General features: G+C 65.6%; 1 protein-coding gene across 5 annotated transcripts in view; it reads left to right on the top strand.

Moving 5' to 3' along the window:
- ATP2B3 (ATPase plasma membrane Ca2+ transporting 3) overlaps positions 1–14,730 on the top strand; it is a 61,900-nt gene that overhangs the window by 18,971 nt on the left and 28,199 nt on the right. For all 5 annotated transcript variants that reach the window (XM_077889697.1, XM_077889693.1, XM_077889694.1 and 2 more), the window contains exons 3-12: positions 4,045–4,242; positions 4,344–4,601; positions 4,832–4,957; positions 5,612–5,737; positions 7,776–7,817; positions 8,984–9,148; positions 9,473–9,687; positions 10,289–10,531; positions 10,903–11,144; positions 13,417–13,651. In XM_077889697.1, coding sequence (XP_077745823.1) covers positions 4,045–4,242; positions 4,344–4,601; positions 4,832–4,957; positions 5,612–5,737; positions 7,776–7,817; positions 8,984–9,148; positions 9,473–9,687; positions 10,289–10,531; positions 10,903–11,144; positions 13,417–13,651 — 1,850 coding nt within the window. The remainder of the gene's footprint in view (positions 1–4,044; positions 4,243–4,343; positions 4,602–4,831; positions 4,958–5,611; positions 5,738–7,775; positions 7,818–8,983; positions 9,149–9,472; positions 9,688–10,288; positions 10,532–10,902; positions 11,145–13,416; positions 13,652–14,730) is intronic.

Here is a 14,730-nt window from a genome sequence, read left to right as displayed (position 1 = left end):
CCACTTCGAGAAGGTTCCAGAGATAGAGGCCTGACTGCCATCTTGGGGCCCAGTAGCCCTTTGTCCCCGCTTTGGAGACAAAGCTCTGCCCTACCCTGCACCAGCCTTCCCCAGTCCTGCTCGCTGGGGCTGCTGGGAGGCTGGGACCACCAGGAGCCAGGTTGGCCCCAGATTCCAGCAGTTGGAGTGTTTTCTGGCCCAGCTGGCACCTCCCTGGCAGGGCCACTAGGCCCGTCCCAGCCCAGTGCCAGGCTTGTTCTCAGCCAGCACTGATTGATCTCATCAGCTCGCATCTCAGCTGTCACACCGTTGTCGACCCAGGGCTCTGGCCGTCACCCCTGTCCCCTGCTCCCTGGCCCTGTCCATCTGTGGGGGGTACATGGCTGGGGCAGGGGGCAGAGGTGGCCCACCCAGGAGGCAGTGGGCCCGAGGGCTGGGTGAGAGGGTGCCCACCGCGCCAGGTCAGGAAATTCCAAGCCTAAGTGGCCTTCCCCGGGCCGCCTGGGTCTCTCTTCTTTGTGCTCCAAAGGGACTCAGCCTGGTGTGTTGTGTTATCAGGGCAGATGGCCTGGCTCAGGGCCAGAGGGATCTCTCTCCTTCCCTCCTCCTTGCCCCCCCCCCCAGGATTTGGGGCTGGGGGGAGGCTGGGGTGGAGGGCCATTTAGCCACAAGGGCTCTGGCCTCTCCCAGATAAAAGGAAGCAGATGGGCTTCAGCTGGCAGCTCTTTCCTCTGCCTGTCAGGCCTTGTTAAATATTTAAAATGTCAAGGCCCCTGGGAACCTGCCTGATTCTGCCACAGTGGCTCTGGAGCCTGCCCGGTGCCTGTGGAGGGTGGGTGGAGGGAAGGGCAAGTGCCCAGGTGGGTGGCCAGGCCGCGACAGAGGGAGCCAGCCGGGCCTGATCTGCATCCTGAAGCACCAGCAGTGTGAGGACTACCCCTCCCCTCTCGAGCCCCGGAGCCCTGGCCCCGTGCACCCAGGCCGACTCGGCCCTGGAGCCCGTCACCCAGATGTCCCCGCTCCTGCCCAGACATGGTGGCCTCGGCGTTGGGCCCCTCTCAAAGCCGAGGCCACTGTGCGGCTTAGCTGCACCCCAGGCCCCACATCAATGCCCTGGCAAGGTGTGCCAGGGGGGCGGGGGGCGGGGCGTACCGGGGCAGGAGGCCTAGTCTGTTCCCGGCAATAAGCGCATCAATGGGCTCGGCCCTTGTAGCTATTCTAAGAGGATTCCAGAAGCTGGGGGAACTGGGGTTTGGGCCAAGCTCGGTGGCAAGGCGACCGGAGGGACCCGAGTCCCAGCCCTCCCCGGCCTGGCCTTCACCAGCAGCCGTGGAAAGGAGCGGGCGGGTTATGCAGGAACCGCACGGCGTGGTCCTAATCCAATTCCGATGGCATCTGGCCTCTGCTCTGGGTAGGGCCCTCATCTGTGTCCATGCCAACCGGCCCGCCCCTGCCCCGGCGCTCCGGCCGCTGCTGGGGGCCTGCCGGGCAGCCACATGCTTGGAACCGGGCGGCCGCAGCTCCCTTCTGACCCCCACATGACTACCGGGAGCAGCCGAGACCCCCAAGCCCGACAGGAATGCCGTGGCCTCGGGCTGCGGTAGGGCAAGGGAGAGGAAGCATGGCTAGAGCACCAAGGGCAACCCAAGGCCAAGGGACAGGCTGAAGGTGGGGGGGAGGGGGGAGGGGGAGGGAGGAACCGAGCCAGCTCAGTCCTGGGAAAGGGGCCCCAAGGGCCTGGCCTCCCTTGGGAACAAGCTGGCGCGGGAAGTGAGGCAGGCAGGATGCAGACTTAGGGCGCCGAGGGGATCCGTGGGCTCTCTCTTGAGGGTCTCCGGACCTGTGGCCTCCTCAGGCAGGCATCGTGGCAACTCTGGGTGCCCGTGAGGGCCAGGGTGCAGGGGCCTCCAGAGTCCTGACCCCACCTGTCACATGTCTCGTAGCTTAGAGGCCCGAGCCTCAGTGGGGAGCGGGGCCCAGGCCCTCAGCCAGGCCCCCAGCCCCCACGAGCCGAGGTCCTGAGCTCCCGGGCACCCAACTGGAAAGTTGCAGCCTCTAGAAACTTGAGCCCCTGCAGGGCCCAGCTCCGGGAGGCCCCGGGGAGGAGGCCAGGGACAGCTGGGCTCGGCGAGGTGGGGGGCCCAGCTGGGGAGGCGCGCCGGGGCTGTGCCGCCCGCCCGCGGCCTTTGGCTCTACTCCCGCCTCAGGTGGGCCCCACTGCGCCCCCCCAAAGCCAGATGTCCCTGCCGGGGGACACCCACCCTCCTCCCTCCCCAGTCCTTCCGCGCCCCCACGTAGCACTTCACTTCCTTGCTCTCAGGGTGCCTGGGGGCCACGTCCTGTGTGCCCGCCCGAGCCAGCTGGGGACACCCCAGAGGCTGGGGATGGGGACCCCCACCTCGCGTCGCCCTGCCGCTTGCTCCCTGCCCCCTCAGGAGGCCAACGGAGTTGCAACTCCTCTGGACCGGGAGCGGCGAGCCGCCGTCCGTCCACCAGGTGTCAGTGTGGGACTGGACACCCAGGGGACAGGCCTAGAAGGAAGCCGCGTCCTGAGGGCTGAGGGCGGGTCCAGGGGACTGTGTCCCGGCTGCCCGCCTCGGGGGGGAAGATGGCCAAGTGGGCATCTGGCCTTGGGGGGCGGTGGCCTGGGTGTCGGTTCCCACATGGAAGCTTCTGGTAGCTTCAGGCATGGACCGGACGGGGCTCGTGCTCTAGAGGCAGACCCAGAGGGCTGGGTGCCGGCCTGGGTAGGAAGTGGGCTGTGGCAAGAGTGAGAAGTAAGCTAAGGGCCCACCTTCCAGACGCCGGAGCTCGCCCCTCCGTGGGCGTCGATCCTGAGTCCTTCATCCTGCCTCCTGCGCCGGCACAGCAGCTTGTCTGGGATGTGGACGGGGCCTCCCGGGCCTTGAGCGCACGGGGTCCCCACTGGGACTGGCTTCCTCATCCTTCACCCTCCTTGTCCTCTGCCTGGTGGCCCGGGGACACGGTGGCATCAGCATGAATCACCGGCAATCCCATTAGCCTCATACATGTTCATTCACCAACTGCCACCTACGCGGCCGCCCAGGCCGGAGCAGGTGCGCGTGCGCAGGGTGTCCCGCGTCCCATCGCCGCCCTTCTCCGGGGCGCCCAGCTCGGAGCTCAAGGTTGGCACGGCAGCGGGGTCTAGAGAAGGCGTCAGGGAGGAGCCAGCTGTGTCCAGAGGGCAGGCCATGAGGACACAGGGCCGGGGATGGTTCCTGCGCACCTCCTAGGCGCCATGGGTGCGAGGCCCACGCTCGAGTGCTCGGGTGAAAGGGTCTTGGGGCCCCTAGCCCGACCCTCCCCCATGTCCTGTCAGATGATAAAGGCTCCGGGGCCCGCACGCAGTGATTGGCCCTGCCCCCGTCTCGGTGGCTGCGCATCCGTGAGGCCCCTGTCGTCCTGACCTGGAGTCCTGGGCTGCCGTCCAGAGCTCCGACTCACGGGTACAAGGCCCCTTCCCTCTCAGGCCTCAGTTTCCTCCTCTGGACCCTGGAGGGACGGAGCGAGCCCTTTGGCCGGCTCACGGCCCAAGTGGGACCAACCACTGGGCCCAGTTGACGGTGGCCTGCTGCCCCCGGGCCGTGCACCCCAGTCTCGTACCAAGCTCCGTTCTCTTCTGTGTCCAGGTGACACTCGGCCATCCCGGGCCCAGCTGGGTTCCCTCTGCCCACCCCACCCCCACGTTGTGTGTTATTGCTCTCCTTCCTATCAGCCCTTTGGGGGACCTAGCGCAGCCCGGAGATGTCCCCGGGCCCCTCGGGGGGATGGTCCAGCCCCCCGCACGCCAGGGGCTCCACGTCGCTCGCTGCATGTTGGGTGCTGGCGTGCCAGGGTGGCCCAGGCAGCTGGGGGGCGTGCGCCCCCGCATCCGTGCCCTCGGGGCTTGCAGAAGGGCTGGGGTGCGGCGGGCTGGGGGGCGGGACTGACGCCTGGGTCGAGCCGGGGCGGAAGGGCAGGGCCTGGTGCTGCTGGTCCCCCACGGTCCCCCGTGTCCCCGCTCTCCGTCCCCGCGCCACACAGGCCTGGCCAACAATGCCAACGACCTGGAGAAGCGCAGGCAGATCTACGGGCAGAACTTCATCCCCCCCAAGCAGCCCAAGACCTTCCTGCAGCTGGTGTGGGAGGCCCTGCAGGACGTGACCCTCATCATTCTCGAGGTGGCCGCCATCGTGTCCCTCGGCCTGTCATTCTACGCGCCGCCCGGAGAGGAGAGCGAAGGTGAGCGGCGGGCCCAGCAGGGGGCACGGAGGGGGCCTGAGCCCAGGGACCGCGGCGTGACTGTGTGCCACCCCGTCCCTCCCTGCCGCCCTCGGGCACAGCGTGCGGGAACGTGTCAGCGGGGGCAGAGGACGAAGGGGAGGCCGAGGCGGGCTGGATCGAGGGAGCCGCCATCCTGCTGTCGGTCACCTGCGTGGTGCTGGTCACGGCCTTCAACGACTGGAGCAAGGAGAGGCAGTTCCGGGGCCTGCAGAGCCGCATCGAGCAGGAGCAGAGGTTCTCCGTCATCCGGGATGGCCAGCTGCTGCAGGTCCCCGTGGCCGCGCTGGTGGTGGGAGACATCGCCCAGGTCAAGTACGGTGAGTGCACCCCGAGCTGGCCTTGCCCCCCAGGAGCGCCTGGGCCTTCACCCGCCGGGTCGGGGGGCCGAAGGTGGGGGCTCGGGCGGAGACAAGGCTGGGGGTCGGGGGAATCCGGCCCGGAAGGGAGGAGCCCGGGGACAAGGGCCCCACACTCCAGGCTCGAGAGCCCTCCTGGGGCAGCTGGGAGGCGGCAGAGAGGAAGGCCACCTGAACCTGGCTGGCCTTAGGAGACCTGCTGCCTGCTGACGGCGTGCTCATCCAAGGCAACGACCTCAAGATCGACGAGAGCTCCCTGACAGGCGAGTCAGACCACGTGCGCAAATCAGCTGACAAGGACCCCATGCTGCTCTCAGGTGAGGCCCGGGGCGCCGGGCCAGGCTGTGGGGAGGCCAGGACGCAGGCTGCCGCTGCCCTGGGGGCCAGCTCAGCACCCAAGAGCCTGGGAGGCCATGCGGCCCCGCCACCCCGCAGCCAGGGGTCCCCTGGTCAGAGAGTCTGAAGACGCCCCCCGCCCAGGAGCCAGAGCGGCCTGTGGCAGGCATGGTGGTGGTGGCTCCAGCCACTGGGAACGGAAATGGGCACTCCAAGCCCCAAGGGCCCCCCGATACCCAGACGAAAACCCCTAGAGGTGGGGAACTGGCTGAGTCAGCATCCTGCGGTGGGCCGCCCCAACCCAGACACTCAGGAAGAACCAGGGCGGGTAGCGTTCCCTTTCCAGAAGGTTTTGGCTAAGCCCAGTGCTTATCCCAGCGGCAAATGCAGGGGGAAAGATGACAGAGAGGCCGGAGACCCCAGGTGGGACCTGCGAGGACCCCGCCTTATGCTCCTGGGCAGGCAGCTGCTCCCGTGTGGGCCTCCAGGTCCCCTCGGAGCCAGAGTCAGCAGAGCCTCCAGGGGCCTGCAAACATGAGTCCCTGCTTCTGGGATTCGTAGGAGAGAACTGGAGGTGTCTAGTGCGCCTCCTACCAGCGGTACAAATCCCTGTCCTGGTCCCTCTGTGTTGCCAGGTACTCATGTCATGGAAGGTTCTGGAAGAATGGTGGTGACTGCCGTTGGTGTGAACTCCCAGACAGGCATCATCTTTACCTTGCTCGGAGCCGGTGGAGAGGAGGAGGAGAAGAAGGATAAGAAAGGTAAGGAAACGGCGACGTCCGTCCCCAGCGGCGACGAGGGCCTGGCCGTCTGTGTGTGCAGCCGCCTCTTGCTCCTTTCATCCCCTGTGGCCTCATTCCATGCTCCAGCTCCAGCCCTCAGGGGTGGAAGGCTACACCCTCTCTTCTCACTCCTTTCGGGGACCCCGTCTTCTGGGGTCTGCCCAGAGCCAGCATGGGGTAGAGGGCAGTTCTGCATAAGGGCAGCTTCCCTCGGGCAGCTATTCCCCAAAGGCTTTGGGAAGTGTGGGCCAGGGTGGGAATGGGGTTGGAGGGACAGGGGCCAGCCACCTGGGCTCGGGACGGTGCTGCCGGGGACCTTGTGCCCACCCTGGGTGCGCTCATCCCAAGCGGAACGGACCGCCCCGCCCCCAGAGGACGCGCAGGGCCAGAGGAAGCTGGGACGGGGTGGGGGCCGTCACCCCCAGGGAAAACAGTGTTGAGGGACGGATGTGTTGTGAGAGCCCAGCTCTGTAGCCACCGTGGCCTCCCCGGCACACGGCCCTCCTGCTGCCTCCTCCCGCCCCTGCTCTGAGCCCCCGGTGTGGCCAGCGTCCTCCTCTCCAGTCCTCAGAGCAGCGCCGACAAAACGACAGAACTGTCCTCGGCACCAGCCCCCTCCCAGAGTCCCAATCCCAGGGTCAGGACCCCATTACCTGCACCAGCTCAGCGCTCACCTTGCTCTGACCTGGGTCTCCCCTCAGGCTGCTCCTGCAGTCCAGCCAGGTGGGGAGCAGAACTTTCTAGATGTGTGCCTCCGAGAGAATTCACTCGGGTCCACTAGAAGCACAGAGAACCTGCACGTGTGTGCGGAGAGCGTGTAAAAAGCCTGCAGCTGGGGCCTCTGGGGCAGTGGGACATCGGGGTGCCAGTCCCTGGCCGCACCTCAGTCAGGGCCCCTAGGCCCAGAAAATAGGCAACAAGGGGGCAGGTCAGCATGGGAAAGGGTGTGCTAGCGTCCCCAGCCCTAGGCTACTCTGCTCCTGGAGGCGGTGAGGAGGGGACGGATGACCCGCTGTGGCCTAGAAGCTTCCGCGGGCCCTGTCCACCTTGGCGGTGCCAAGCCTCTCCCCCTGCAGGGCTCAGCCTAGTGGCTCCCACGGTGAGCCCCCTGGGGTCCATAGGCAGGTGGGTGGGTGGCCCTGGGCCTCGGGCTGGGCCGGAGTCCCCACCCCCTCTCCAGGGAAGCCTCGACGCGGCGACGGCTGCTTGGCAGGGCGCTCCTTCTACCCTCCTCCCCGGGCTCCCCGCCTCCAGCTCTGGCCCCTAAGTGTCCGAGGTCTCCAGGACTCGGTTCTGGGCCCCTCCTCGCCCAGCTGGGCAAAAGCCCGCCGGTGGCCCACCCCTGATGCCCTGGAGAGACGGGGCCGGAGGAGCTGGCTGCAGAGCCTGACCCTGAGCGCGGTGCCGGACTCGCCGCCAGCACTGTTGACCTTGGCCTGGGGAGCCAGCCACTGCCACGGTCCGCAGCACCGGCTTTGTGGTCACAGAGCGTGTTCGTGAATGACCCCCCCCGCAGGCCCCCCTCCAGGGCCCCCGGGCGGGCACCCAGAGCTGGCAGGTTTCTAGAGCCTCGCCCTCCTGGAGCTACCTGCTGGCTGTGCGCAGAGCCGATGTCGAGGCCGGTCGGGGCTAGGGGCCCCCTGGGTCAGCCGCTCGGGGCCCTGCTCCACGTCGGCACAGCTGGCAGCTCTAGCTCCCCACAGTGGCGGCCTCTTTGGAGACCTCCCACTGCTGGCCACGCATGACCCACAGTGCGTCCAGGGCCGGCTTTGAGGGATCACTGGAGGCCTGGGGCGTCCGTCAGGAAGCCCAGAGCGGGGCGCCCACGTGCCGGGAGGCCGCGATGGGCCGCCGGAGTGTGGCTGGGGGTACGGAGCCGTCGTCCCCTCCCTCCGCACTCTCCACCGTGCTCTCTGGCCTCGCTGTCCGTGTCCCGTTGTCCCGTGTGCATGGGGGTGTGCCAGGACCATGTGGGTGTTCTCAAGTGTTCGTGTCTGTCGTTCCTCTTCCACTGTAGGCAAGCAGCAGGACGGGGCGATGGAGAGTAGCCAGACCAAAGGTAATGTGCGCCCTGTGCTCAGGGTGGGGTGGCGGGGGTGTGGCACGGGGTGGGGGCCGCCCGCCTCAGTTGCAGGAGCAGCACCCAGGTGAGTGGGGTGGCGGGGGGAGGGGGGCATCCGCAGACCCTGCCAGAAGTATGCAGAGATCACCTGTGAGTGGGCTTCCGGGTGAGGAAACTGAGGCTCAGGCCTGTGGGTTTCCCAGTTCGGCTGCAGCTTTGAGGCAGGGTGACTGGGTGGCCATCTGGCGCCCGCTCTCCTGTCAGCCGAGTGTCTGGTGGGTGCTGCTACTCTGGGGCCGGATGAGGCTTGTCAGTGGTCAGATGCAGGTGCCGGGGATGCACAGGTGGATAAGCACGGTCCTGGATGTTGGGACGGTGACGGTGCAGAGGAACGGACCTGGGGCAAGACTCCAGTGCATTGTGGGACCCAGGGACCCAGAGACCAAGAGGAGGTCAGACAAGGACACTGGAGTTCAGAGGATAGCTAAGGTTGGGAGGGCATTTGGGTCAGGGGGACAGCCACCTGTCCCAGAAGACAGCAAAGTGGCTGCAGGAGAGTAGCGAGGGCCCCATGAGGAGAGAGAGGGGCGAGGCTTGCCCGTAGAGGCCTGGCCCGTCCCAGCGGCAGCCACCTGCAGCCAGGGACTGGGCCGAGGGGGCGCCCAGGGCGGGCCCGGAGCCTGATGGAAGTCAAGGCACCCACTGGAGAAGCAGGGAGCAGGGGAGAAGGGTGCAGGGGGCCCTAGGCCTCCTGGGGAGAGCAGGGAGGTGGCTTGGACACCGGAGGACCAGTTGGTCAGCTCAAGGTTCTGGAACTTTCCCTGGGTCCCGGGCCTCTGCTGTCAGGTGTCGAGATTTGGGGCCTCATGGGACCGGCCACCGTGTGTGTGTGTGTGTGTGTGTGTGTGTGTGTGTCCCAGTGACTCATGCTGGTGCGTGTCCTCTGCGCTGAGAGGGCCCGAGACGGCCACGTCCACCCCGGCCAGCGCGGCCCTGGAGCCCCCGCCCGCGTCAGGAGGGCCTGGGCTGCCGGGCAGAGAGGAGGGAGAGGACAGCGCCCCTGGGCTGTGTCACTCGGAAATCACAGACAGCCCCTGAGCCCGCCAGCCCCTCGCAGCCGCCCCGGGGCCCTAACTTGGGCTGGGGGGCTCCCCTGTGCGCAGCTAAGAAGCAGGACGGGGCGGTGGCCATGGAAATGCAGCCCCTGAAGAGCGCGGAGGGCGGGGAGATGGAGGAACGGGAGAAGAAGAAAGCCAGCGTCCCCAAGAAGGAGAAGTCGGTCCTGCAGGGCAAGCTCACCAAGCTGGCGGTGCAGATCGGGAAAGCAGGTGCGGCCAGGGGAGGCGGGGCCGCGGCGCCACCCGTGGGTGCCCACGCTGGGCTCCGGGCTCGGGCCGCAGGTGGCGGGGGGGAGCCAGGCAGCCAGGGGCCCGCCGGGGCCGCAGTGGCCATGGGGTCTGGCGCAGCCCCAGGCAGAGAGCGGGGCTCCCGACCTCCTCCGCGAGGCCGGGCGAAGGGAGTGCCCCCCAGCCCCCCTGAGCCGGAGCGGCCCCTGCTGCAGCCCCCCTTACGTCTCCTTCGCTCTCCCCCGTCCCTCCCTCACCCCGCTAACTCCCCTCCCCCCCACCCTCGGTGGCTCCCGTGGCCCGCAGGGCTGGTGATGTCTGCCATCACTGTCATCATCCTGGTCCTCTACTTTGTGATCGAGACCTTCGTCGTGGACGGCCGAGTGTGGCTGGCGGAGTGCACGCCCGTCTACGTGCAGTACTTTGTGAAGTTTTTCATCATCGGTGTCACTGTGCTGGTCGTGGCCGTCCCGGAGGGCCTGCCTCTGGCTGTCACCATCTCCTTAGCCTACTCGGTCAAGGTAATCATAATAATGAACAACACAGTAGGAGTGAGAATCCCTTGATACCAGGACACAGACCCAGAAGGCGGAGTTCGAAGCCATTAAGCAACTTGGCGCGGCGGGGATTGGAGGAAATTTGGGATCAGGTCGGGGTGGGGGGCGCGGGGGCGCTGAGCAGGGGAGCCGTGAGATGAGCCGGGAAGCGGGGAGGCCGTGGGATAGCCCTGGCCTCTGCAGGACGTTGAGGGTGCTGGTGTCACTCGCAGAAGAGGGCTCGGAGACAAAGTGGGTGACCAGGAGGGGGCTGAAGACACTGGGAGATCATGGGGGGCGGGGTGGGGGGACCACAGAGACAGCGGGTGATCTGAGAGGGGGCTACACGCAGGGGGGTGTCCTGGAAGCAGGGAGGCCCCAGGCGAGCTCTAGGGAGAGCGGCTGCCCAGAGTTGACCGCTTGGCCAGCTGACCGAGGCCCTCCGGGCTGTCAGTGCCACCCAGAAGGCTGGCACGCCCGAGCAGACTGGCACGGGACATGCTGACAACCTCCCGCTCCCCCACCCCATGGGCCAAGCTTCCCGGGGACAGCTGGCTACCCAAGCCCCCGTCCGTGCCCTCTACAGAAAATGATGAGGGACAACAACCTGGTCCGCCACCTGGATGCCTGCGAGACCATGGGCAACGCCACAGCCATCTGCTCGGACAAGACCGGCACACTCACCACCAACCGTATGACCGTGGTCCAGTCCTACCTCGGAGACACCCACTACAAGGAGGTTCCAGCCCCCAGCACCCTGACCCCCAAGATCCTCGACCTCCTGGTCCACGCCATCTCCATCAACAGTGCCTACACCACGAAAATACTAGTGAGCGGGCAGCGGGCAGCGGGCCGCGGGCCGGGCCAGGCTGGGGCGGGGCGAAGGAAGGGGACCAGCCGGGAGACGGCAGCGTCAGCTGGCACCAGGGCCGCCGTGGTCTCCGGGACGCTGGTCGGCCTCCACTCATCCCTGGGCTCCGGTCCTGGCTGCGGGGCGGGCACCCGCAGCTTCTGGAAACCCCTTCCAAGCCCCGTGCGCGGTGGGCAGCCTGCCCATCTAGTCCCCGCGGAGGCCCTCGTCGGCTCCCTGCCAGCACCCCCAGAGACAAGGCGGCCACAGCCAGGCGGGGCCCCGGGGGCCACCAGGAGGGCAGACGCGGCCCCCGCCCCGGTGCCATGCTGGTTCCCCTTGCCTCGTAGCCTCCAGAGAAGGAAGGCGCGCTCCCACGCCAGGTGGGCAACAAGACGGAGTGTGCCCTGCTGGGCTTTGTCCTGGACCTGAAGCGGGACTTCCAGCCTGTGCGGGAGCAGATTCCAGAAGACAAGCTCTACAAAGTGTACACCTTCAACTCCGTCCGCAAGTCCATGAGCACAGTCATCCGCATGCCTGACGGCGGCTTCCGCCTCTTCAGCAAGGGCGCCTCGGAGATCCTGCTGAAAAAGTGAGCGGGCGCCCGGGGGCTGGCGGCCGGCCACGCAGGACGGGGGCCCTATGGCGGTAGAGTGCCTGTGACGTCAAGCCCGGCCACTTGAATTGAGGGTTCCAGCGTCTCCTCATTCTCGCCAGCATGGGTCCCTCTGCGTCCCTTAGGACTGTCACGACTGCTATCATCCTCGTAGCCATCCCAGTAGCTGTGATCTGGGGCCTCTCGGTGGTTGTCTTTGCGCTTCCCCGACGACTCGTGATGTCGGCACTTTCCCATACCCTCCCTGGCCATTTGTGTGTCTTCTTTGGAGAAAAAGCTAGTCCAGGCCTTTGCTCTTCTTCGATTTGAGTTTTTGGGTTTGATGTCGCTGAGCTGGAAGAGCTCTTGCTGTACGCCGGGTACCAGACCCTCACCACACCTGATTTCTAATTACCTTCTCCCCGGCCGAGGTCCGTCTTTCGCTCTCCTGATTGGCTTTTTTTTTTTCTTTTCATCCTCTTGACTCATCCCTGGATGCACAAGTGTCTTCCAATGGCAAAGTCCAGTTCATCTCTTTATTTCTTGTGTTGCTTGTATGGGGTTTCTCTTAGGGGTGATGAAAATGTCCTAAAATCGACTGTGGTGACAGTTGCACGACTCCACATTTTTCTTAAAGGGTTTTATTTAATTATTCATGAGAGACACAGAGAAAGAGGTAGACACACAGGCAGAGGGACAAGCAGGCTCCAGGGAAGCCGATGTGGGACTCGATCCCCGGACTGGGATCACGCCCCGAGCCGAAGGCAGACGCTCAACCACTGAGCCACGCAGGCGGCCCACGACTCTACATCTTAAATGGGCAAATTGTGTGGTGTGTGGATTAGATCTCAATAAAGCTGTAATGAGAACTAAACTGGGGGGAGCAGGCAGCTCCACCTCCAGGCCCCCACCCCGCCCTCCACTCTGCCCACCTAGCTCCTCACTTCCTCCAAAGCCACCTTCTAAAACAAGAATATCCTCCCCCAAAACTCGGCCCAGGCACAGACTCCCCGGGTGCAAAGGCCCCCCCCTTTGCAGCAGTTGTTGCTGCAACTGGGGGAGGCCCGGGGTTCATCTCCTCTCCCTGAAGCTGTCCTGCCGCATCCCAGTGGGTGTGGCAGCTGGATTTGCGGGCCCAGCCCCCTTCGTGTGCTTCCCTTCCCCTCCGGCAGGCGCAGTACCATGCCCAAAAGCCCGATTCCTGTAGTTGGGCGCTGGGCTCCAGCCCGTGCTCTGCTCTTAGCCGGCATGTGAACATCGAGTTACTCCTCTGCCACAGACTCAGTTTCCCCTGCACGGAGACACCACAAATACTTCCCTCCTGGGAATGTCGTGAGATTTACGTGACTGAATCCACAGAAAGGCTGGAGTCCCCACCGGCTCTTCCTGTGATGGTGACTTCCCGCCCTTCCCCAATCTGTCTGGGGCTCCCGTTCGCCCTCCGCCTGCTTCTGGTGTCCTTGGTGCCTTTGCCCCTTCTTTTCTGCACCTGAGTCCCACCAGTCCCGCCATCGTGGCCTCACCAGGGCTTACGCCACCATGGCTTCTTTGTCATGGCCTCACTCCATGGAGTGACAGTTCTGCTGGTGTCCCACACTCTCGCCCTAAAGCCTAGAGGGGCAAGAACAATGTGCCTCAACTCCCAGAGTCCCTGTGAGGCTGGGGTCAGCCTTGCCTACACAGGTCTATGAGTTTCCGGCTCCTGGAGCTGCCAGGACAAAGGACCATAAACGATGGCTTAAAAGCATAGAAAACTGTTCTCTCAGAGTTCTGGAGTCCAGAATTCCAAGACGAAGGTGTGGGCAGGTCCATGCTCCCTTCGAAGCTGCCAGAGGAGGATCTTCCCTGGTCTCTCGCAGCTTCTGGCGACTGCCAGCAGTCCTTGGAGCTCCTCGGCGCAGAGATGTGTCACCCCATCTCTGCCTGCGTCCTCACGCTGCCCCGTCCGTGTGTGTCTCTGTCTCGATGTCCTTTTTATGAGGACACCAGTTAGTGGACCAAGGGCCCACTGCAAACCAACATGACCTCATCTGAATTTGCAACAACCTTCTTTCCAAATAAGGTCACATTCTGAGGGGCTGGGAGGAACGTGAAGGCGTGGGGGGACCCCGCTAGGCCCCGCAGAGGCAGGCCGCGTCCTCCCTGAGAAGCCTCTGCCATGCAGGACGGACGGCTCACTGAGTGGCGCCCGCTGAGACCGCCGGCTGGTCCAGCTCCCCTCGCCTCATTGGCACCAAGCCGTGTCGTTCTGTCCCCCGCCTCCCCCCAGGTGCAGCAACATCTTAAACAGCCACGGTGAACTGCGTGGCTTTCGCCCCCGGGACCGGGATGACATGGTGAAGAAGATCATCGAGCCCATGGCCTGCGACGGCCTGCGCACTATATGTATTGCCTACCGGGACTTCGCCGCCGCTCAGGAGCCCGACTGGGACAACGAGAACGAGGTCGTGGGCGACCTCACCTGCATAGCCGTCGTGGGCATCGAGGACCCCGTGCGGCCCGAGGTAGCCACCCGCCTCTCTGCGAGCGGCCCAGGTGGTTGGCTGGGTGGAGGGGCAGCCCTTCTTCCCATCCGGCCTCCGCGGCATGGCCCCTTTCTCCTGCCTGCCCTGCCACCGCACGACATCCTGCTGGAGTCCAGAAAGGTCAGGAAAGGCGGGCGAGGGCAGGGCCTCGGAGTCCCCCAGGTCAGGCCTCCCCGGCACACTCGATCCCCCTTGCCCTCCCGCCCTTGCTCATGCTCTGCCTCCACCAGGTGAGAGGCGGCGCCGGTAGGACCTCGAGGGCTGTGACACCCGCAGGACTGATGGAGTCAGGGAGAGGGAAGAGTCAGGCGCCACTCCCAGGGCTCTGGTTCAGACACACGGGTGGATGGCAGTGCTGTCACTGGGCTGGGAGTCCGAGAGGACACAGGTCTGGGGGGCGGGGGGCAGTCCTCAGTCAAGGGTTCGGTTGGGGCCAAGTGAGGTTCGGGGCATCCCCGTAGAGATGTCAAGGGGTAGGCATCTGTAGGAGTGGGGAGCTCAAAGCAGAAGATCCTGGCGGGGGAGAGATTCCGGAAGCATCCTTATCTGAGGGATGTCATGGAGTGAGCGTGCAGCTGGGACAGATGGGGGAGGAGGCTTCAAAGAGACTTGTAGGAAGGGTCCAGATGGGAAGCTGGTCTGCGTAGATGGCTCTACCAGCAGCTTTTCTGCAGAGGGAACGGACAAACTGGGCGGGAGCTGAACAGGCCGTAGAACAAAGGAACACAGGGGCCACTTGTCGGTCCCCAGGGACAGGAGGTCCCTGAGATAGGGAGAGCCGCAGGGCTGAGCCCAGGGTGGAGCGCCCACGGCAGCACTAGGACACCAGGCCCCATGGGGACCGTGCAAGGTGCAGGCGGCGCGGGTTGCCAGAGGCACGGAGGGACCCTCTGTCTCCTCCCGAGGCCTCTCCGGTGGCACCCACGTCGTGTCAAAAGCAGGGCCACCCCTGGGGATGCACGGTCTTGGGCCTTTCTCCTCTTCGACCCAGAGGGGAGGGGAGGCACAGACGAGGAGGCCGAGTCACACCGCTCTGCTCCCCTGGCATAGACCCGAGG

The sequence above is a fragment of the Canis aureus genome, chromosome X, assembly GCF_053574225.1.
Source record: "Canis aureus isolate CA01 chromosome X, VMU_Caureus_v.1.0, whole genome shotgun sequence".
Taxonomy (NCBI): domain Eukaryota; kingdom Metazoa; phylum Chordata; class Mammalia; order Carnivora; family Canidae; genus Canis; species Canis aureus.
Note: the sequence above shows the minus strand (reverse complement) of the source record. Positions and strands in the feature narration are given on the sequence as shown.